The sequence below is a fragment of the Callionymus lyra genome, chromosome 4 (genome assembly GCF_982586985.1).
Source record: "Callionymus lyra chromosome 4, fCalLyr1.hap1.1, whole genome shotgun sequence".
Lineage (NCBI taxonomy): Eukaryota > Metazoa > Chordata > Actinopteri > Syngnathiformes > Callionymidae > Callionymus > Callionymus lyra.
In genome coordinates this window covers 32,488,504-32,511,645 of record NC_141821.1, presented here as the reverse complement: position 1 = coordinate 32,511,645, position 23,142 = coordinate 32,488,504, and the positions used below count along the sequence as shown (strand labels likewise).

General features: G+C 40.0%; 1 protein-coding gene and 1 pseudogene across 1 annotated transcript; one reads left to right on the top strand and one right to left on the bottom strand.

The window, feature by feature from the left end:
- The first annotated feature begins 2,004 nt into the window (after positions 1–2,004).
- Positions 2,005–4,512, top strand: LOC148082631 (uncharacterized; annotated as a pseudogene).
- A 457-nt stretch (positions 4,513–4,969) lies between these two features.
- Positions 4,970–20,063, bottom strand: slc22a17 (solute carrier family 22 member 17). The gene is made up of 10 exons (XM_087789873.1): positions 19,500–20,063; positions 18,114–18,636; positions 14,909–15,012; positions 12,565–12,719; positions 11,749–11,914; positions 10,276–10,400; positions 9,907–10,012; positions 9,544–9,767; positions 8,811–8,922; positions 4,970–7,257 (listed from the first exon to the last, which is right to left on the bottom strand). Exons 2-10 carry the CDS (start codon positions 18,585–18,587, stop codon positions 6,981–6,983), a joined length of 1,743 nt encoding a protein of 580 aa, XP_087645999.1. The 5' UTR covers positions 18,588–18,636; positions 19,500–20,063; the 3' UTR covers positions 4,970–6,980.
- Positions 20,064–23,142: the final 3,079 nt, after the last annotated feature.

The following is a 23,142-nucleotide window of genomic DNA, read 5'->3' as shown; positions in this document are numbered from 1 at the left end:
AATCTCCAGAAAACTTAAAGTGTATTCAGTGGGCGGGGCTAAATCATATTTTCTACTGTAAATATTTCAATGAAAAGAGAGTTTTGTACAAATAAACAGATTCTGATAATACAAAAGAGGTCCAACATCTATTTAAGACACACTTAAATCAACACAAGTTTTCCTTCAAGTTAAAAGATAGTTTTCTTTGTAAGATATATTAAAATAAAAGATGCTATACCTCTAAATCAAGGATGCCTGTCAAAGGAATGTCTTGTAGTCCTGTGAATCTACAGAGGATGACAACATGAGTGTAGTTGTGCAACATGTTAACAATAATAAAACGATATTAACAATTAGCAGAGGCGTCACAGTTTCTCTGGTTTCTTTCATGTGCTCTTAAGGCAAAGCTCCTTGTAACACGTCCAGACTTCTTTAGAAAGATAATGACATGCTTTCAAGCATGAAACAAGAACTGATATTTACTTTCGCTTAACGGTGAAGCTTCTTCCTCATCTTTTGTAGTGGCCGAGCTAGGCTGGGTGGGACAAAAGAGGTTACCTAACACGCTGCACTGCTTTTCACCGTGATGTCAACCTTTGTGCCCAAATGATTCTGCAGCAACTCTTATGTAACACGGTGAATAAAACCATTACTGTAATGATGCTTTCAAACCCTTGAACGCTCATGTATTATCTTCATCCAACAACACATTTGTAAATCATCTGTACTTTATGCATGAGTCTTCATGTTCCACATCAAACATTTCATTGTGTTGTAAATGACATCCAATTAACACGACTGATGATATTGAAACAAACATTACTGTCATATCATACACTGCTACACGTCGGTCTGTAACGTAAAAGAATGTCAACCTCAAAAGCAAGATGTTTCAGAATATCCATGATGAGTTTGATGTGACAAAGTGTCCTCTTGAGTGAAAGTGTGAACATTTTCAAAATGATAATAATAGTAATAAAATAATAATAATGAAAGTTGGGGCTTTTTTCTGAAGTAGCTTACTGTCATTTTTCTTTCTTTTTATTTATATTGCCTATTTTATGTGTTTATCTTATTCTTTTATTTTGTACTGACACCACGAAAATATTCCTATGTTTTGTTAACAAAACTGTCAATAAATGTTTCTGACTCTCATGCTAATCCTGAAATTGGCGCCTCACTAACATTGCCCTCTGGTGGCTGCAGCGAGAAATACAGTTATATATTATCTCAAACTGATTAGATATGTGATCGATAGGATAAAACTAAAAACACAACTTTTTAGAGAAAACGGAACGTTTTGAACGGGAAAGAATGTTAACCAGGTAGTCCCACAATGAAGTGCAACTCCTCAAACAGCAGAAGGTAAAAAGGGAATTAACATTCTTGATTGAACATGTTCACTGATTTAGTCAATGAAATATTTTAGCCTGGTTGTCGGTTTACACTTGATTTATACCATAGTTCACAGATCATGACCAACCAAAGTCAAAACAATTTCAAACACGATTTAGGCCGAGGGTCACGTTTTACGACAGGCGTTGTTTCCAAGAGAATCTCACATGTTTGTGCTGAGTTCAGCTGCAGGTGATGAGATTTACGACTGACCGTCAGATGGTTGTCTAAACAATGTTGTACATCATTTTCAAGTTGAGTCGAACACGACCAGACTGGAAGATGTGTCATTCAACATGCAAGATAAACTACAAAGAATATTTTTGATTCTAGCTTAGTGTTAGCTAGTTTTTTATGTCTCTCCGCAGGTGTTTTTGTCGAGGAAAAACTAATGATCAGCATGAAACAGTTGAGCCATGACTACTGTAGAAGTGTAGTTCTGTGCTCGATAAAAAAGAAAAGTAAACACAGATGTGTTGTGGGTAATCAACAGTGTGAAATGACAATAGAGAAAGTTCTGCTATAAATGTGACCTTTCGCAACTTATATTATGGTGCAGTTTTTAAGATCAAAATACCTGTTTCAACATCAGGCAAACCACCTTGACCGGGGAGGTACCGAAGTAAAATGCAGTTGAGGAAGGATCTGCAAAAGTACAAGAGGGCTCAAAATACTCCAGAGCACGTGAGGAGGGACGGATGCAAGCACACCGCTCAGATGTCTCATCTGGTGAGAGGCAGGAGAATTCTAGGCAGGAAGCACACCACAGTCCTAGTGATCTCTCAGTGCCGGCAATCCCCCAAGCTCACACAAGGAGAGCCTCTAACACCACTCCAGAAAGCCCACCACAGCCAACGAGGGAAAGAATCAAGTGGACCAAGTTGAGTGATAAAAAACGTCTGGTCCATGTTAGATGAAGATCTGGACAAGGTGCTTGGAGCAGTTCAAGCTGGATCAGCAGAAAGGAAGGTGGATTCACTGACAGCCATCACCTACAACATGGCAAAAGAACGGTTTGGAACCATGCCCAGAAAAGACAACAAAGAAAGACCGGAAAGAAAGGAAAACAGAAGAGAAAGAAAGATCAAACAACTTAGGAAGAAGATCAAGACCCTGAGGAAGCAATTCAAACTGGCAAGTGCAGGAGAGAAGGAAGGAATAAAGGAGGTGACTTCCAGTCTCCGCGAACAGCTCATCAGGATAAGAAGAGCTGAGAGGTTCACACAGCGGCGGAAGAAGCAGGAAGCTGCGCGAGGTGATTTGGTCCAAGGGAACCATTCCAGCAAGTTGGAGAAGGGCGGAAGGGTGCTTTGTATCCAAAGAACAGGGATCCACACAGATCAGCCAGTTCCGAACTATCTCCCTACTTAGTGTGGAGGGGAAGATTTTCTTTTCTGTGCTTGCCAGAAGAATAAGCAGCTACATGACCCAGAATGGATATATTAACACTTCTATTCAGAAGGGCGGTATCGAAGGGTTCTCCGGGTGCTTGGAGCATACAGGGACCCTCAGCCAACTCATTCAAAAAGCAAAGGAGAAGAAAGACAGCTTAACTGTTGTCTGGCTTGACTTTGCAAACGCATATGGGTCTATTCCCCACAACTTGATCCAAGTGGCTTTGGACTACTACCACATCCCACATAACATCCAGGGCATGATCACCAGCTACTTGAGAGACATCAAGCTAAGATTCCAGTCTGCCAAGTTTACAACAAAGTGGCAACAAGTAGAGAAAGGCATAGTGACAGGATGCACAATCTCTCCCATTTTGTTTATCATGGGAATGAACCTTATCATCACAGCAGCGAGTGTAAAGGCAAGAGGGCCAAAGACCGCTGCAGGGTGTCAACAGCCGGTGATAAGGGGCATTCATGGATGATCTTACTGTGATAACACCAACTCACGTGCAGCCAAGATGGGTCCTGGCAGAACTGGATCGTATGGCCACCTGGGCAAAGATGGTCTTCAAGCCCAAGAAATCAAGGAGCCTGGTGGGGGCAAAATTGACTGGAAGATTTGAGCTACTTGTTCAAGAGGAAGTGATCCCTAGCATCCAGGGAAACCCAATAAAATGCCCTGGAAAGTGGTATGATGATTCCCTGTCAGACAAGAACAGCATCTCCAGCACCGTAAAACAAGTTGAGGATTGGCTGTATAAGATTGATAAGTCTGGCCTGCCTGGAAAGTACAAGTGCTGGATATACCAACATGGCCTACTCCCGACACTCATGTGGCTTCTCACTGTGTACGAGGTTCCCCTGTCATCTGTTGAAGCAATGGAGAGGAAGTTCAACAAACACCTTCGCAGATGGTTAGGAATACCCCCAAGCTTTACAGCTGTGGGGCTCTACATACGGTCGGGCCAGCTCCAGCTTCCCTTATCATCTGTGGTGGAAGAGTTCAAAGTTGCCAAGTCCAGACTGTCCCTGACATACAGGGACTCTCAAGCTCAACTCACCAGGGAAGCAGGAGTCAGAACAAGATCTGGCCGCAAGTGGGCCGCCAGCACAACGATTACCCAGGCAGAATGTTCTCTAAGGACCAAAGACATTATTGGGAACCCTTGCACGGGTAGACAGGGGCTAGGTTCATTTAACCCAGGGTAGATACAGGTGGCGCCATGACAAGGTGTTCGCAGTGCTTGCAGATATCCTGGAGCAAGAGAGGAGGAAGAAGCAACCAACCAAAGCAAGACCACTGCTGAGCACCATCACCATTGTGAAAGAAGGTCAAAGACCTGTTGTCCACAGCCAAGCCAGGCAGAACCTCCTGCAATCAGCACAGCGATGGGAAATGGAGGTTGACCTCTGGAAGAAACCCCATTTCCCAGAAGCGATTCTCATCACCACTCTAAGACCAGACATCATCATGTGGTCTCCAGAGGGGAAGAAGATCATCCTGGTGGAGTTGACGGTGCCGTGTGAGGAGGGCTGTGAGGAAGCTGCAGAGAGGAAAAAATCCAAATACCAGCAACTTGTCCAAGACTGCCGGGATAAGGGGTGGAAAGCATGGCTGATGACGGTGGAAGTGGGATGTCGAGGGTTTCCAGCTCAATCAGTGAGGGATCTATCGACCAAGGTTGGACTGAGAGGCCACTTAAGGAAAGCAGCAGTTCACAGGCTGGGAAGCGTCTGAAAGAGCCCCCTGTTGGCCCCCAATAAGACATTTAGATCATCATCAGCTGCTCTGCAGAGAAAAGCCTATGAGGAATAATTTAATACATATTTATGAAAAAAAACAATTAAAAAAATTTATTTATTTTTTGATTATGTTTAGGCCAGCAGAAAAGGCCTTGCTGGCCCTGACAGCCCGCCACTGATAGAACTTCCAGGAACTCCAGAGATGTACAAATGTGACTTTAAAGACCATGATATCGGAAATATACTGTTGACACAACACCCATAAATGTAAGTAATGTATGTAAATCCTAACTTTGCTCATATTAGTTTCCTACAGCAGAAGTTTCATGAAGCATCAGGACATGATAATTGCCTGAGCTGCAGGTGAAGAACCTCTCAGCAAGGTAAGGTTTGATAAGCAAATGTATATTAATAATGCACGAGTCAGCAGGAAATGGTCAGCAATGCAGCACTTCCAAAATGCATCAACATTTTATTAATAGACATGAGATGAGGGTTAAGAAACGGCATCACACCCATCGTCAAACAGTGTTGAAGAACATCCCAGTGATTATAATCAACCCCCCCTGGAGAAACAAATTCCAAAAGCTGACATCATCAGTCCTTCATTAAATAATATTCAAGATAATAAAATTGTGCAAAATCAGCACTGGATCACAGGAGGAAGGAGGTTCATGGACGAGAGCGCCCTCGCTGGCGGCACCAACTCATCAGGCCTCTCTTCACCTCCACACAGAATGTTTTGAACTCAAACATCAACAGGAAATTATTGCAGGTCATAATAAAGTTCAAAAATGTTTTTTTCTGACTTGAAATCAATGGTGACTCATGTGTTCCTCGGACAGTTTTAGACAAACAAGTTGACATTGACACATTGAAAAATAATAATTTACAGCATTTCTTTAATCAGCAAATGTGTCTCTAGATCTGACATCAGTAACTTGGACAATTTTCGAAGGACCAATATTTAGAGACTCCTAATGTATTGTTTCCAACTGATACCGAGGACTCATGCATCGAGACATTGATGTGACCGGATCGTTCCGACGACTCAAAGTTACCTGAAGCGACATTTAAACTTCGTGCTGAAATCAAAACTATATTTGTAAAAGTATCGTTACTTCCTCTTGGTGCTACAACTCAAGATATTGGTCGTCTTGGTGATGGAGCTGGTTAGTTGACACATGGGTAAAGGGTCTGGTCATCATGTAATGGTCGAGGCCTCACACATGCAGAGCAGATCGTGGCGACGCCTTCCTCATAAAAACAGTTTCATGCCTCAAACCGTGACTTTTATTCACACTTGGCTCGTTGGTCAAGTCGCTTAGTGTCGTCACAGCTGCCATTTTAAGGCAATAAATGACTGTGTACTATAGATATAATACTATAGATACTCCTCTGCAGTCATCTCGGTGTATCATCTGGACATTTGTCAGGCACAACATCTGCTGTTAATCAAACATGTATAAGAGTATTTACAAATGAAAAATATGTTCCATCGGGCCATAAAGTGATGTGCACACATTGTACAAATTCTATCTAATACTTTTGTTTGGTGAGAAATATTGCTGACTCATCAGTGTCACATCTCTCATAAAAGCAAGTGGATTTTTTCTCTTTAATTTTCACTGTATTTATCGGTTCTACCGGTACATCCATGGCGGCTGCCACAAAACAACTTTATTGACTAGCTATGCGACAGTATCAAGCTGGTTTTTCTCTTAACTAACAACATTAATTGATCAACAGTTGATGATGACACTTTATAAGTTCAGGGAAGGAAGGCGCAAGTCTGAGAGATTATTGTAGGACAATTTCAAGTTCAAATGTTTTAGAATTGAAAATAACGTCATCATTTTTTCTTTATTATATTTTGATAAATATCCTTTTTGTGTATTTTGCAAATATCTAACGTTTTGAGTTCAGATGCCAGAATCTCCTGCCTTCGTCTTCATCTTCACCTGTGTTAAGCTAAATATGGACTGACGTGTCTACACTGACGATGACAACAGTCGGGCAGGAAGCAGGACAAAGACTGAACCACTGTCACTTCACACCGAACGACAGGAGTCACAGGATCTGGCTACATGTTAGCTCTACAACAGTTTCTCTCCAGCACAAATCCACACTTTAAATGACGACATGTAACATAAACAGGTCCGCTCAAAAGTCTTGAGGACACACGGAAGTGTAGGTGTGCTGGTGTGTCACATGGAGCATATGAAGACACTTGTGTGTACCTTTGTGGGTTTGTGTGAGGATATATTGGAGGAACGGAAAAGTAAAGGCAGCTTCACCAAACCGCCAGCGTTTGGAATGACTTGAGGATGATATGTTAGGAAGCGTATCTGGTCCTTCGTGGATGAGAGCGCAGCCCTTTGACTCCGCCCACACGGCACCGCCATCGGTGGACAGTTGGATGAAGATGTTCCGGCTGCATGACAAACCAGCGGAGAAACTACTTTAGGTCTCTGGATTTGGAGTGGCCAGCAGAGGCACATTGTCCCGCCTCCTCCTCCCCAGTGGGGGGCGCTTGTACTGCTCCCCCTCAGCCAGCGTCTGGGGCAGTGGTTTTCTCTTGCTCTCCGGCAGCAGCAGGATGGACAGGACGGCGAGGAGCGCCAGTGAGGAGTAGACCACATGGTGCAGGAAGTAGCCGTAGTGGTTCCTCAGGTCCATTAGTGGTGAGCTGAGGCGGCCCACAGAGCCCAGAGCCATGACAGCGCCGACTGCTGTACCTCTGTAGAGACAAGAATCATATAACTGCCAAGATGCAACTACAAAACTACTTAAATCTAGTAATCAACAAGCAAAACTAAACTAGCTTTAACAACAGTGACAATTCTACTCAGAGCCATTAAAAAATTGAATGGTTTAATTAAACATTTAAATGTTTTTTTTTATGTTTTGGGGGATTTCTAAGCATTAAGAATTACTTTTATTGCATGATAGAATTGTTGCAATTCTATTGATTTTATTCTCAATCATTCTAAATAAATTGTCTAAATTCAATATTAATTTTATTCATAGTCATTAAAATTCAATATAAAAATGTTATTATAATATCTCAAGAAGCGAAAGAGCTTCTACATCGTCATGTGATCGTATCACATGATTGGCTAAAAGTTAGATCGCTACTCTTTTGGTATAGTTTGTTGGGACCATTATACAAACATTTTTATATTAAATCTTTTTATTTTTATTTTTTAGAATATCAACTATGTGTAAAAACGATATTGCTTCATTTTGAACATATATATTTTTTATTAAAATAATTAAATTATCAAAAAAACAAACCTTTTAATATAGAATTTATTTAATTCAACGCAATGGTTAAATAAACCCAACATTAAAAAAAGTAAAAAATATATATATCAAAGTTTGTACATTTTAATTGTTATATTCATCCATTCATTATTCTAAAGATGTACTTCAGTCAAATATCATTCTTGTCTACCACTCATCTCTTGGATGCTGCACAGCTGTAGCAAGACATACATTAAACATGTGCTTCTAAATACAGGATGTACATCTTCGTGCACCGCCAAGAAAGAAGTGCAAACACATGAATGAAGAATAAAAATAAGATATGACACGCAGATGACTAGAGGCGATCCTGCCTAGCACTTCGAGTACCTCAGGAGTCCAAGGGGCAGACTTGCACTTAGATCTTATTTGGACTTCTATCAGAAAAAGTCATTCATTAAAGGTTTCGAAAGTATATTCATCTGCTGCCTTGACACCTGCACGCCAACTCTTCTCACACGTGAATCATGCTGCTACTTTGAGGGTGCTTAATCAGTACACTTCTCTCCTACACATGAATAATAGATGTCAGAGGATATGTCCTCTTTGCTTGGTCAGGAAATGGTGAAACTTTTATGAGAACAGAGTTTGCGGGTTGTGACCAAGAAATATCAGAGATAATTTTTCATCCGTTTTTGTCTGTATCCATGGCTTTCTTTTGAATATATATTCAAAATGTAACAACACATTCTCATCCTGGGACTTTCATATCAGAGGTCAATTAGGTTCATATTTTAGAATAACCTAATGAAAGTGATGAGGAGGAACAGAAGCTTTTATTAGGTGCAGCAACACAGTAAACTCTGTGGCCAGAGGAGATCTTCACGTCAACACAGAGACAATAATAAGAACACATTTTGCTTGAGTCACTGACACTGATATTAAAAAGAACTTAACTCTAGCATTCACACTGGCTTCAAATATGATTAACTATAAATCACTTTTTGTACTAAATATGTACTAAAGATGCATGTTGGAGTCGAGTACCTGATGATGGTGGGCATCACCTCTGCAGTGAAGAGGATGCAGAGCGAGGCGGTGGCCTGAGAGGAGAACAGACCGAGCACCGAGAAGACAGTGATGGCCGTCTCACTCAGATCTGAAAGAGACATTAGACACAACGATGAGGTTACTCATCTGAGATATCCAGGCTGATGTTATTAGAATTAAAACTTGTATGTATCAATGCAGGCAGAGATTTGTCGATGTTAATGTTAAAATAAAACTTAAAAACACTTCAGTCAACACCTTGTGAAAACATACATACACAAAACATAAGGTAAACAATACACATAACACACACATGAAATAATTAAATATCAAACTCATGTTCAAGAATAGAAAACACACAACCAAGTTGACCAATGTCAGCAAAAAGCTTACACAGACATGCAAACACACAATGTAATGTAATGTATTCCTATAGAATTTACATTTAATTATTGAAATAATTTCTACAACTCAACCAGCGTTCACTGTTCTGCCTCTGTAGCCTCTTGCTTTAGCCACTAGGAGGCGACAAAGTCTTGAGCAGGCTTCGTCCATAAATCCAACAAAGATGATTGGAATGTATTTTTCACGAGCACAGTGAACCTTAGAGAGTCTTACAAGGAGCAGAAAACAACCTCACATCTTATGAACTGATCCAAGATTTAAAGCGGTTAATCCTTGAACCATGACTTCAACCAAGAAATGGTGAACCTCATAAAAACTTTCTTACACTCCATGAGTCCCAACAGGATCAGAGACGCCAGCCCCGTCATCGTCATGAAGAGCAGCAGGATACCACGGCGACCGCACCTGTCAACTGTCGCCCATAGCAACAGCCAGGCCCCGCCTCCTGCACACACGGACAGCAGATATGTCCAGTAGAAGCTGGGCGCCGTCCCCCTGACGTCACCTCGGAAAGAGCTGTAGCAGTGGCTGATGCCGTGAGAGATGAATCTGTGAGACAAATAGTTGCATAGTCAGGCATCACCTTCCTTTATCACACAGAGGTGACACAAAGTCAAACCCCTCTACGGATGCGTGTTACGTCAGCGTTAAACTGAGCTGCTAAATGAATGGCTGTAGGGCGACTTACGAGGTGAAGCCAAGCACACACATGTTCTTCCAGATGTTCCGACTATGGATGAGTTCATGGAATGACAGGTTGGGCTGAGAGCAGGAGGCCGGCTCAGAATCCAGCTCTGCAGCAGATAAACAGGAATTCAAACCCGAGTAGTTACTCAAACCATGGCACTCACAAGCAATATAACCAACTAATGAAGATCAAATGTGTTGTATTTAAATTATGAACCACATGTCTTTGAATGAATGTACCTCATACAGGTCTTGAAATGTACAGTATATATATCAGAGTCTATATATGTACTGCATAATGCTTATTTTTTAAAGAAAATAAACTGTATGCCAATAATATCATGAGTGTAAAGGACACAAAATCACACACCTGTGAAGCTCTCATCATCCCTCAGATCTCTATTTGTGTTTCTTCTATCAGTGAAGACGTTCATGTCAACAGATCGCTCAGACAAGAGAAGCCAACGTGGAGACTCTGGAAAGACTCCAGGAATCCTGCAGGAAAGCCAAGACACATCAAGGATCAAAGAGTGACTCATAATTTTACCAAGGTTTACTCAGGATTCTTGAATGGGATTACGATTCACTTCTTTCTCAGCCTTGAAAGATAAACAACTGCAATAAACACTGAGAATACTGCAGCGCTTCCTCCTTTCCTTGACATTGGTTTCCAGTGATCTGATGGAATCGTTGTTCATTTGGTTGCAGGACTGCAACAGGAGTCTCAGAGGAATGGAGGACCTTAAACAAAGCTGCTGTAATACATCCTGACACCAGTTAAAGCCTCAGTGTGACTCGGGACAAGAATCAATACAATCACGCAAAGCCTCAGCCAGTCTGCTGAAATGAGGCCCTTTAAGGAGATGAACGGATTCCTTTGGCCTGAAAGGTACATTATTTTAATAAAACATTAAAACACACATTTGTAGCTGTTTAAGAATTAAGTGTGAACACAACACCACCAGGTAACGTTCATGGTGTTTTAAGTGTCTTGAAATATGTTTGAATTATTAATGGGAAACTATAATAAATAGTGTATATGGGTAATATGATTGAGGGAGTAGGATCATCAGTAGTTTAAATTCAAAACCAGAACTTGTAAAAATATAATTTTGTTAAAACAATTGCACAGATTTACAGTATGTTTTATTTGACTTGGAAACAAAACATACAATCAAAGGTTTAAAACAAAGTTTCATGACTCAAACATTGAGTACACAACAATGACCATTTAAACCACTCCTTGAAGTTAAACAAGAGTTCTTGGGCTGAGAGGATTAAGGAGTGGAATAATATCGTCATTTCTCTCTTTGTTAAAACCTCAACTCAATGACATCGTACGATATCGGATTTAGTGATGTTATCCATATAGGAAACAATGACTTATTTTGGGGGTTAAAGACAAGATTATCATAAAAATAGGTTTCACTTTTGACATCCAACTCCAAGCCTTTGAATAATTGAAAGTCTTGAACTTCTTCAAGGGATCATGGAACTAATAATACCTTCAGCCAAGTCAGAAAGCTGTCATGAGATAAAAGTAAAGAATTTTCAGCAGTAAATGTCAGGCGTCGGATTTCAATGTTTGACATTTAAGGTTTGCTATTCTGGTTCATGGTGATCTGGGTTTCTGTCAACTGAAGAACCTACTTAACCCAAATAATCATCATAATATTAAAGGTGCCGTCTCTTCAAACTTCATGGAAGAGGTCAGAGATAGTCCAGTCAAAGAGAGGGTCTGTTCATTTCTGATTTTGATGCATTTAAGCTTCACTTCACTTGTCAGACAGCAGGAGTTCAGTTTGACTGCGATTAAGGAGACGAATTAGAAAACATATCATACCCGTAGCTGAGGAACAGCGTCAGCGGGGCGGCGCCAGCTCCCAACAGACCCCTCCAAGACTGGCAGCCGAGCGCCACAGCCAGCAGCAACAGCTCCCCGGCGACCGTCATCAGCCCGGCCAGCATGGTAACCACGAGCCGGAGAGACGGCTCACACAGCTCCAGGCCTGAGAGCCACACGAAAACATTCATCATCATTTAATTCAGGATCCGCGTCCATCTGTCCTCTTTTAGGGCTCATAAATCTATCTAATCTACTCAAAAGGTGCGAAATCACCAGAAGCATTTCTATTTCCCTCTTGGTGCTACTATTCCAGATAATGCAGCGCTGACTCTGAAACCTTTAGAACTAAGATCCACCACATGCTCACTTCATATTAAAGCAAACATATTAACTTGTACACTGCCTTTATTAAATATAGTCATGGTACTTCTCATGGTACTAACAACCAAATGTATATTTACAGAGACTTGTGAAGTTGCCAAAGACCATTAAACTAATTATTTTCCATAAATACAGATCAGGAGAACAGCTAACTCCAGAATCTGTTGCAGAAAAAAAACATGTTAATACATTCATGTTGAGGGGTTAAAAACATGTATTCCAGTCAATAAGGTTGTACAAGTCTATTTTCATGGCTGTTTTGACTACATACATAGATGAGAAGAAACAACAGAGCAACAATTCTTCAAACAGCCACTAACTCTAGACATACTTAGAAACTAAACAGAAGAATTTCACCTCATTCTCACCCTGGTACAAAATATAAATAATCTTTTCCTGAATGGACGATTACGTTTTTAGCTAAATACTCACGTGCAACGTATAAGTTGAGGAAGACACCGGCACTCGCAGCTGCCAGGCAGAATCGCATCACGATGAAGATGGAGGGTGAAGGAGACACGCACACCAGCACGCCAAACACCACCGAGAGGGTCAGTGAGGTCAGCAGAGACTTGGATCGACCCAGCCTGAGGGAATACGGAGATATTTTTCAACTAGATTCTGCAAGACAAGTACTTGTTTTCTGCGTCATGACTCTGGTAGGATGCTCATATGATGACTTGATAAGAATGATAAAACAATAAAGGCGTCTTCCTGATTTCTTCGTTTGTGTACACACTTTGTTAGACTTTTGGAAATCCTTGACAGTGAATATGAACAGCATAGAGGGGCATATAATACACTGGATAAGAAGAAAGCTTCCATAGCCTGAGATGGAAAGTTATTTTTGACAAACAGAGAAAGTGCATAATATTTCATGTGCATTTCTTGTGTGTGCGTGTGCGTGTGTGTATTTGCTAAAGAAACACAGTTCTAGCTTGGTTTAGTTACGTAGCTTATTCAAAGCTTATTGAGCACAAACAAAACATATGTTTCTCCCAGAACAAAAGAAACTGTATTTTCCAGACCTGCATAATGAACCAGTTATTTATAGATATTCCTGATGAGGGGAGATTTGTTGCACAGGCAGCAGTTAACTTCCATCTCAGCACAAACTCAACATTATCACAGTTCCTTGAAACACATTTAGAAACTCGACAGACGAAGAGTCAAAAACATGGCTGTAAGACTTGTGTCCAGATGAAAGCAGCATAAAAATCAGTGAAAGGTGGATCAGCAAGGATCCCAGGGGCCCTTCTTTTATTTCACCTTAAATGCACGATTAAACAATTAACGATATCTATATTTTATATTTATGAGTTAACTATGCATATTAGCATATTGCTTTAGCAAAGCATTAACAAAAAAACAAGTCAAACACTTATTTGTGGTTCTCAAAAGCAGCAAGAAAATGTAATGAGTGAGTGAGTCAAGAGAGTTGGGTTAATTTTGTACCCTTTAAATGTGTATACTATTTTCTTCCGTTACCTCCTTTCTACCTTTAAGGCAGCAATAATTTGTCCATCCTCACCAACAGGTCCTACACCCAAATAGTCCTCAGATGAATGGATGAAGAATGAAAATCCCCACCCTCCTTTTGGATTCATACTTACCATACCAGGTTATAGACCGAATTTGCGTTAAGACAAAAGACGGTAACTTGTTTTATAAGTTCATCCAAGACTGCATTTCAGAAAAATGACACTGAAAATTTGCAGAATTGTAAATCTGAATTAACTACTAGCTCAACTAACATTTGTACTCTGATGCAAGTCCATCCGAGCAGCAGTAGTGAAACCGTCTAGTCAGGGCTGAGAGAGCAGGAACTAACTATGATTTAGCAAAAACAAATCATAAAAGTCTTGTGCCAAAGTCAATGAACCATAAAAGTATTTGACACGGTGACCTACAAAGAAACACAAAAGAATGGCTGCTTCATACAAGGATAAGTAGATGCATACATGATCCATTTACTGTATGTTTTAGCAGCAGGCTAATGAAAGTAAACTATACAGAAGCATTAGGTTGATTGTGCAACACTGTTAGAATGAATATATGGAAGTAAATTGTCAAAGCTGACAAACATGTCACTTTATTACATGGAACAGTATATGTTGAAATGAATGCAACTTTTATTAAATTCGTCTGAATAAAACATCTAACAATAAAGGGAATTTACGAACTTGTAAAAGCAACATTCCATGATAGGAATTTCATTTTATAGCAGCAGAAAAGACTGCGGTCTTAAGGAGAGGATCTTTCATTTGGATTATAGTGTCTGTTAAGAACTTGTGCAACATTCAATTACAAAACCATACAATATTACATTTCTTTGAGTGCTACTGGATCAGTACCAACATCCTTAATTAAAAAACACATCCTAAGTATCTCTAGTTGGCCGTTTGATCATCTTTTACATCTTCTTTAACTGTTTAATTTTTGGGTGTTAATCTCACTTTTGCTTAGATCTTAAAGCTACAAAACTGTTTAATCTCATTTGTTTAATGTAAGCTATTACGACAAGACTGTCACAAACCACATTAGCCAAAGATTGACGTTTGTATATGAGCTTGGCTTTTCTATCCATTGACAAAACAGTAGTTGAGAGGTGATGTTGTGACATAAACAGTGAAGACTTTAGGGTTGTGTGCGTGTGTGCGTGTGTGCGCGTGTGTGTGTGTGTGTGTGTGTGTGTGTGTGTGTGTGTGTGTGTGTGTGTGTGTGTGTGTGTGTGTGTGTGTGTGTGTGTGTGTGTGTGTGTGTGTGTGTGTGGTACCTGTCAGCAGTGAATCCTAGTGCCAGACAGCCAGTCAATACTCCAAGGATGAAACACACTTCCTCCACTGGGACCAACCAGTAACGATCACACACCAGATCCCACTGAAGAGAAGCAACCACAGGAAAGAGATCAGAGCAATGTCATGATTACTGGGCAACAAAAACATAAGATTTAAATAACCAGCTTTAGCAATATAATCCAATCCACCATCGGTCAATTCCCATTAAGATGGACATTATGAAGAACATTTGTGGAGTTAAGGCAATTAAAAACAGTTTTTAGCTTTTTGTATGCATTCAAGTATTTGTAGCAACGAAATTGCTGATTTTCATTGAAAATTTGTAGTAGAACCAGTTTTAGAGTCTGAGGTTGATGAAGATCAATACATTCTGCGAATAGAGATCTTTATAAGAGCATAAAAAGGAGAGATAAACATGGCCATTTTTGTCATACACCCAAGCACAACATCTAGGGCTGGGTATTGAGCTCTGGTTCTTTTGTCACACTGACCAAAATGCTTTTGAAGGACCGAGCAGGGCCGGGTCTAGGCAGGGGCAAGAGGGGGCCTGGCCCCCTCAAATAAATGTTGTGCCCCCTCAAACTTACATGTAAGTAAGTAAGTAACAGCACAATGCCCCCTCAAGATTTGTGGCTGCCCCCTCATACATGCCTGTCTAGACCCGGCCCTGGTACCGAGTATCGAAACATGCTTTCAGTGCTGAGTTTAGATACCCACACATGATTAGAACTTGATCAACTGTGGAGTTTTCATAAGAAAAACGTGATGAAGGCGATGGATATCAGAATAATTTGTTGGTGTTTTTTCTTTTGCACTGTAAATGTTTTATTTTATTTCCTGCAAGAAAATGTCTTGAAGTGGATAGCTAAAAAATTAAACGCAAGATTTAAACTGTGTGTAATGTCATTTTATTTAGAGTGGAGTTAGTACCAGTGTGGAACAATTTCGATTGATAACCAGCCATAATAACATCACTGACACTGACAGAAAGCGATCTTAGCTTCCATCCATTCCGACTCATCTACAATGCTGACGTTAATAAAGTATGATGAACAAAGTCAAGGACACGAGTGTTAAATCACCTTCATCACTTAATAAACACTTTTAATCACGCTGAGCCGTTCCATAAGCGGACAATGCCATCTGCAGAATCATTTTAATGATCGGGGAAGAGCTGGAGCAGAGGGGCGCTGCTAAAAAGGCCTTGTGTAATTGGAGCTGGAGCACAGAAACAGAGACGCCTGTCAAGTAATATCAGTCATCCTGTTGCTGAAAGGCAGAGCAACTACAACGCAAGCCAGTCGGCCCGGCAAAGAGGAGCATACCAGCCCTGAGTAATGTCAAGGGTTTGAACAAGAAATGCAAACAAACAAGTTGCTGAACTGCCCAGTCGGGTTTTGTCTCTAAGGTGGAGACACACTTTCTCTGTGTGTGATGTTATGAGACCCCTTGCTGACACCATGTTTAAGATCATTTCTAGTTTTCATTCTCAATGTTAAATAAAACAAAGATATAAATGAAAGGGACAGATCGTGACAGGACTGATTTCTTGAAGCCTGGTGTGACTATATATTGATCAGAAACCGCCCTGCTTCTTCCACAGACTGCCAGCACAGCAGAAAAAAAAGACACACACCCTGAGCTAAAAACTGACTTCAGAGAAGCACCAGCATCTGTTCGAGCATATGGCAGAATATGGATTCAAAAGATTGAATTTTTTCTCTTCACACGAACATCTCTGAACGTATTGTTCAGAATATACAGCAGACTACACTGGTGTGGGAGGAGAAACAGGCCCGAGACCAGTGACTGGAGATCTGGGTGTGGCGCCCACGACAAGTAAAAATAGAAGAACAGGCCACAGAAAGGGTGTATTTGAAATAGATCTTTGGAATCATCATATAATTTTACTTATCAAAGATGGTTGAGCTTTGGCGAAATCCTATTGACGAACACAATATATTTCTATATTTCCGCCGTACGTTAATGATAAAAGAAAACGCTATATGGGCAAAAGGGATGGAAACCAGTGTTCCTATGTTTTAGCAGATGTAACAAAATGATCATTAAGTCTATTTACAATAAATTTGTCATTTTATTTTAATTTTCCAATATTTAACATTTTGGGGTTCGCCTGGAGTGATAGTGCTGTGGATTAGCTTTGAGTTCTCGTCATAAACAGTGGTGAATAAATCTACAGTACCAGGATATTTATATTTATATATATATATATAAATATAAATATAAATATAAATATAAATATAAATATAAATATAAATATAAATATATAAATATAATATATATATATATTATATTATATTTATATATTTATATTTATATTTATATTTATATTTATATTTATATTTATATATATATAAATATAATATATATATATATATATATATATATATATATATATATATATATATATATAAATATATATCGAGCTATTAAATTGTACAATTCTGAGTTCGGGGGCAGGAGTGAAGTGAAAGTATCTGGATGTTCTGTTCTATGTTAGTCTTTGTATCTTTTGTCTTTGTTATTTTTCTTTGATCTATGTTCTTTGTCTTTATCTTTAGACTTAGATTGTGTCATCTTGTTCTTTCCCTTTATGTTCTTGTTCTTATTTTATTTATTTTTATTATTTTTTTATTTTTTATAAAAAAAATTGCTGTATGTATTGGCTATTGGAAAAAAAAATTCAAATGTTTGTGTTTTCCAATTGTTAAATTAAGATTTTGATTAAGCCAAACTTAAACATAGTATCAACATCTCTTTTGTTTTATGAATACAACTGTTTATGTCTAAACTGGTACCCATCCCTAGAGGTGTGAATGGTGGATGATAAAATGTGAACTGATGGTGCTACCTTTAAACTAGATTTTCAATTGTCCTCTTGACTCAAGTCCTCCATCAATTTACTAAATTACACAAAACTAACACAAATCTTCACTGCAGAAAGTAAAGCCCAAACAACCTATGAGAGTGAAGGTAGTGTTTTTCTTAACTGGAATTTATAGGACTTTTACCGCATCCAATTGTTTCACAGCCTGATGCCAACGAAAGAGCTCCAACCTGAGGCCCGGAAACAATCCCTCATTTATACTGCATCCTTGACATTGAACATAAACAATAACAGAACCAGGGCGAAACCAAAATGCAAAGAGAGATTGGACTTACTTCTGTAACAATGTTGTTCTTCAGGCCCTCTGTGACGTTGTAGTCCCACCCAGACTCACAGTTCACCACCAACGACTGGCTGCCATTGGCGTATTGTTTACACTGAGAGAGGCCGCCGCTGTCCCCGGGTCGGTCACCCTTCTCCCAGGGGAGAGAGGCATTGAGGACTTCCGGCGAGGGCAGGGGTCCCGGCAGGTGGCAGTGGTGTGGCGAGGAGAGGGTGATCAGGGGGTCCGAGGAGAGCAAGAATGCAAGGAAAAAGTTGGGCAAGATGGAGAGTGCGATCAGAACCCTCTGCTTCTTCCTTCCCAGAGCCAGAACCATCACCTCTCCTGTTGGGGGCAGCGATGGGGGGGCTGGGAGGGAGGAGGTGGAAGGTGCTGGGGAGGAAGGAGTAGGGGAGGATGGGAGGGATGGAGGAGGGGCTGGGCATGGGGATGGAGAGACTAGAGGGGGGGAGTCTGGTGACGTCATGACGGAGACACCAGTTTAATCCACGTTGAAGAGAAGATGGTGGAATACTCTGTGGAGGAGAAATAAAACATCTGTTGGACAAACACAAACGTGTCGATGTGACGGAGCTCCCATGATGCATTAGAGCAACTACAGATCAACATCAACTTTCTACTTCCTCCCTCACCTTCGATTGACAGGTGGCTAGTCCTGGCAGTGAAAGGTACATTTGAAAAGGGTTGTTACTTGTTAGTGAACAAAATAGACTAATTTATCAACGATTTTCAAAAAAAATAAAGTTAGTTGCATTCAATAACAACTGTATTATCTCAAATAATGAATGAAAAATGAAAATTTGAAAAAATAATTAGGTATGAGTTTCTGATGCAGTAGTCTGGTGTAGTCCATTTTAAAAGTGGGTCAAGGAGAAATATAAGAGGCGGTCAGGGGGGGGAGTGACTGAAACTCTTGAGTGGTCTTTGGCTGCCTAGTTACCATAACAGCGGCTCTGGTTGGGAACTTTGGCAGCCCGTGGTCCTGATGAGACTTGACAAGCAGTTCTGGTTCTGCTTCACAACAAACACCATGTCTCTACACTCAGTTCCGAGAGTCTCCCGAACCAAGACATTACCATGAAGAACGTGCAGTTATGACACAATGCTCTCTGAAGGCACCTGCCCTCCTCGATGACGTAGCTTGGTTCCGATCACTTTCAAGAGACCTGAACTTGGCGCTCCTGCCGAACTCAAGAATTCCTGCACAGGAAGTGTTGCTCAGGGAATTCTCAGTGGGTTACATAAGAGCTTCTGAATGATGCGGGTGGGTGGGGGACGTGGAGGGAACATAACCCCCAGACACACACGGAGTGGAATAAGTGCGACACACCTGGAAACAAACACCTGCTAGTCGAGCCAGATGTGACCCGTCACTCACCTCTCAAGATGACACTATGGTGACGTTTGTGGCGAGGTTTTTCCTAAACGAGTTTCATCGTGTATCCATCGCTCCCGGACCACCGTCTGCTCCCGGCGAGGACATGTCTGTCCCGGACAGTTGTTGTTGTCGACGGCGGACAAACACCGGGACACACTCTCCCGGAGAGACGCCGGTGTCGCAGCTAAATGTTCCACAGCTTCACGTTCCAGTCCACGCTCGTGCCCGCCGACATTACACTGTATAAATAAATGAGAGCGAGGGGTTCTCGTCTTAAAGGGGAAGGCAGCTGCTGTGGCGTCGGGGACAAAGAGCGGGTGGAACGCTGCACCGGGAGAGGGTTCGTGGAGAGCAGCTCTGGCAGGGACGTTCCACTTCGTCACATATCGGCTGAACTCGTACGTAACTACGTCCCTTCGGCTCTGTGCGCGCAAAGATCCTCTATGAGTGTAAGAACGATTCTCTGCTGCACATTTAAGTGTGTCAGAATTTATTTTTTTTCATACAAATTTTTGATATTTTGCCAAGTTAACGTTGCCTTTTTCTTGTTGAACTTTATTGTCAATTCACATCAATCATAGATGGCATATCCATAATATGTAGTATACATACAACAAGGTACTCCTATTCAAGTCACCCGTCAGGTAGATACAAGAAACACAGTAATACAAAGGCAAATCAAAAAGAAAGAAGAAAAAAAAGAATACGAAAAATAAAAAACAACAAAAAAACACAAAAAAAACAACATCAACAACCTTTACCTTGAGACAAATTAAGATAGAGCTAAACATTAAGTTTGACAGTATCTGTATTCAGATTTAACATTGCCTTTTTATTCGTTATATATAATGATTTTTATTCATAACTAGTATATTTCACTCCGTCGCAATATTTTAAATTGTAATCCCCATTTTTCTTATTTTAATTATATTTATTTTTCTTTTTTTTCCCAGCCATCGTAAGCCATACACACACGAATAATCTTTTGTCACCTAAATAACTAAAAAAAAAATCTTACCCAGTTGGAAGAGATGAAGGGGTTGAACCTTGAATGCGTCTGCTTTCAGAAGAGCTGGATGAGTTTTTTGTGGACTTTACTTTAAGTGCTGACCTTATTGTTTATTTATGTGTTTGTTTGATTGGTTATTTCTTGAACATATAGACAGAACAATATTTTTTTACTTAATGCTTAAAGAAACATACAAGAAATCCCGTTTTAATTTATAATGCTCTAAAGCAGTGGTGGGTTATTACATGCCCTCAGGGTCTAATGTTAGGGGCCATCAAGCAAAATAAAATAATAGAGGAGCGAAAGGTAATAAAAAAAATCCAAATATTCTTTTTATATATACTTAAATATTTTTAAGTAGCTATACATACTAACAAAATACCACACGCATGGGGCAAAAATCCTACTACTACAAAATAAATGTGTAAATTCCTAATTCCTAGATTTAATCTAAAACACATAAAAACAGTCAAAGGGCCCCAAGTTGCCCAGGTCTGCTCTAAACCATTCATTTATCTGGGACCGACGCTTTAAAATATCGCTGAAGGAGTGAGACGTCTTTTGACGGTCTTTCGCCGCATGATGGAGACAACCATCCGCAGGAGCTCAACACTGACCGACTTGTAGTCCGAACTGCATCATGACTGGTCTCTGTGTTCCTGCTCACGTTTGCTCCACGTTCTCTCTCACAGTGAAGACAGTTCCAATTCATTTTTTCAAAAATGTATTTTAGGTTGGTATTTAAAGAAGCCATGGCCCTTAAATGTTCAGGTATTTGATGATGAATAAATTAACACATCATTGTACATTTAAGATAACTCCGATTGTTTAGAAGTACAGGACGAGCAGTAGTTCTGTAGTAGTAGAAATACATGGTATGAATTAAATGTATTATACAGTATATATTGATTGTGTTTATATCAAATCGATAAAAAATAATCAACGTATTCATGCAGTGGTATCAATATAATAATAAATTCAGTTGGTAAGATTTGAACCAGATTTTATTTAAATAGAATCCTAAAAATGATCCTCAATTAGATTTGCAGACTCAGTGAAACTACAGAAATAATCACGTCCTTCAACTCATGCAAGGAACAGGACATTTATGGAACCAGGGAAGGTGACAATACTTTGCTAGTTCTCCCACGATGTCTATCCATACAGCTGCCATTGGAACTACAATGTAAAAAAGGCAGAAAAGTGTTACAGGTACTAGAACCAAATGACAAGCAAAAACCAATAGAATTGTCATTTAACACGCTGATGATTTGTTGTCACTTTAAAAATCACTGATCATATAAGATAAATCCGGTTGAGATATCTTGTCAACTGGCTTTGTAATACATTTTGATTTTTAAATAGTGAAGAGACTTTATTTTTCTGTATAAATGTATTATCCCACATCTTTTGTCAGGCCTTTCTTTGTGTATTAATGCTGGACATAACTGGCCCGATCGGCGCCACTCTGCCTCGGTGGGAATGTGGCGCTCATATAGTCAAAGCTGTTGAGTAATTTGGTCAGAACAGGTGAAATACACTCTTTCTTCACACCGTGGAGATGTTGCAGTCCTGGACCACAGATTACCCCACACACAAGACTCTGTTGGACATTTCGACAGACATGGTCACACAACAAACCTTCATGTGAGGTTCAGTCAATGACTGACAGCCAGAAGTGTCTCTTTGCTTCTTGTTTTTGCAGAGTTTTGTAAAGATATGGTTTAGAATACCACAATGACATGAGAAGACCTGATTTTGAAAGACAAAGCACTGACATACACTAACTCTAATGACTAAATAATGATTTCCACAGTGATTAATCTTCTTAAATGGATTTTTATTTAGACTTTAATATAAACTTTGATGGACCAGATTAAAGACTCAAGAGTTTTACTCTTTTTCTGTCTTAGCTTCTTTTTTTCTTGTCCACTTTATACAGAAAGTAATCAAATGTACAGTTGTCTTAGGAACATTTTACTGATAATTTCGAAGACGATAACTTAAACGTTAGTGTTGGCATTTGTCTCGTACGTTTCAGGATAAGTATTTTTTTTAAAGGTTCTATTAACATATTCATGTAAACACATTCATTACTTGGAACTATTGTATCATATATTTTTGCACTTCCATGTCTTCCATGTCTTCTGGAATGACTTTAAATGGTTCTTGTTTTGAAACTATGATTTTTTATGACTTGTAATCTGTTCTTTATCTTTGAGTTTTTTTATCCTGCTATTATTCATTTAAAATCCATTAACTGTTGCAGAGAGGTGTGACTGAAATGTGCACCATGGTGTTCATTTACAGGAAAACACGAGATAAAAATCTTAAACCTGACAGTTAAGGAGCTATTACAGGCTGTGGTGTTTAAGACTGTGTTATGTAGCCAACAAAACAAAGGAAGATCTATTTTTATTTGAAAGTAGGTTTCAGTGTCGACCCCCACCCTCTCCAGAGTGTCTCCTATCTCTGTGGCCCTTCACTACCATCGCCGCCACAGGAAGGCCCTGGCAGCTCGAAAACACTGATACTATCTATGTGCTCCTCGTCTCCGTCCTCCGCTGTGTCGAAATCTTGCCCATCTTACAAAGGGAAACCGCTGGTGAACAACGGTCCAGGGCATGACGTCCG

Excerpts from the sequence above, each read along its gene's own strand:
- slc22a17 (XM_087789873.1), bottom strand. The coding sequence starts at position 18,587 with ATGACGTCACCAGACTCCCCCCCTCTAGTCTCTCCATCCCCATGCCCA. Across the intron at positions 15,013-18,113 it reads AGAACAACATTGTTACAGAA|TGGGATCTGGTGTGTGATCG; the intron begins GTAAGTCCAATC and ends GCTTCTCTTCAG. Across the intron at positions 10,013-10,275 it reads GGATGATGAGAGCTTCACAG|AGCTGGATTCTGAGCCGGCC; the intron begins GTGTGTGATTTT and ends TATCTGCTGCAG.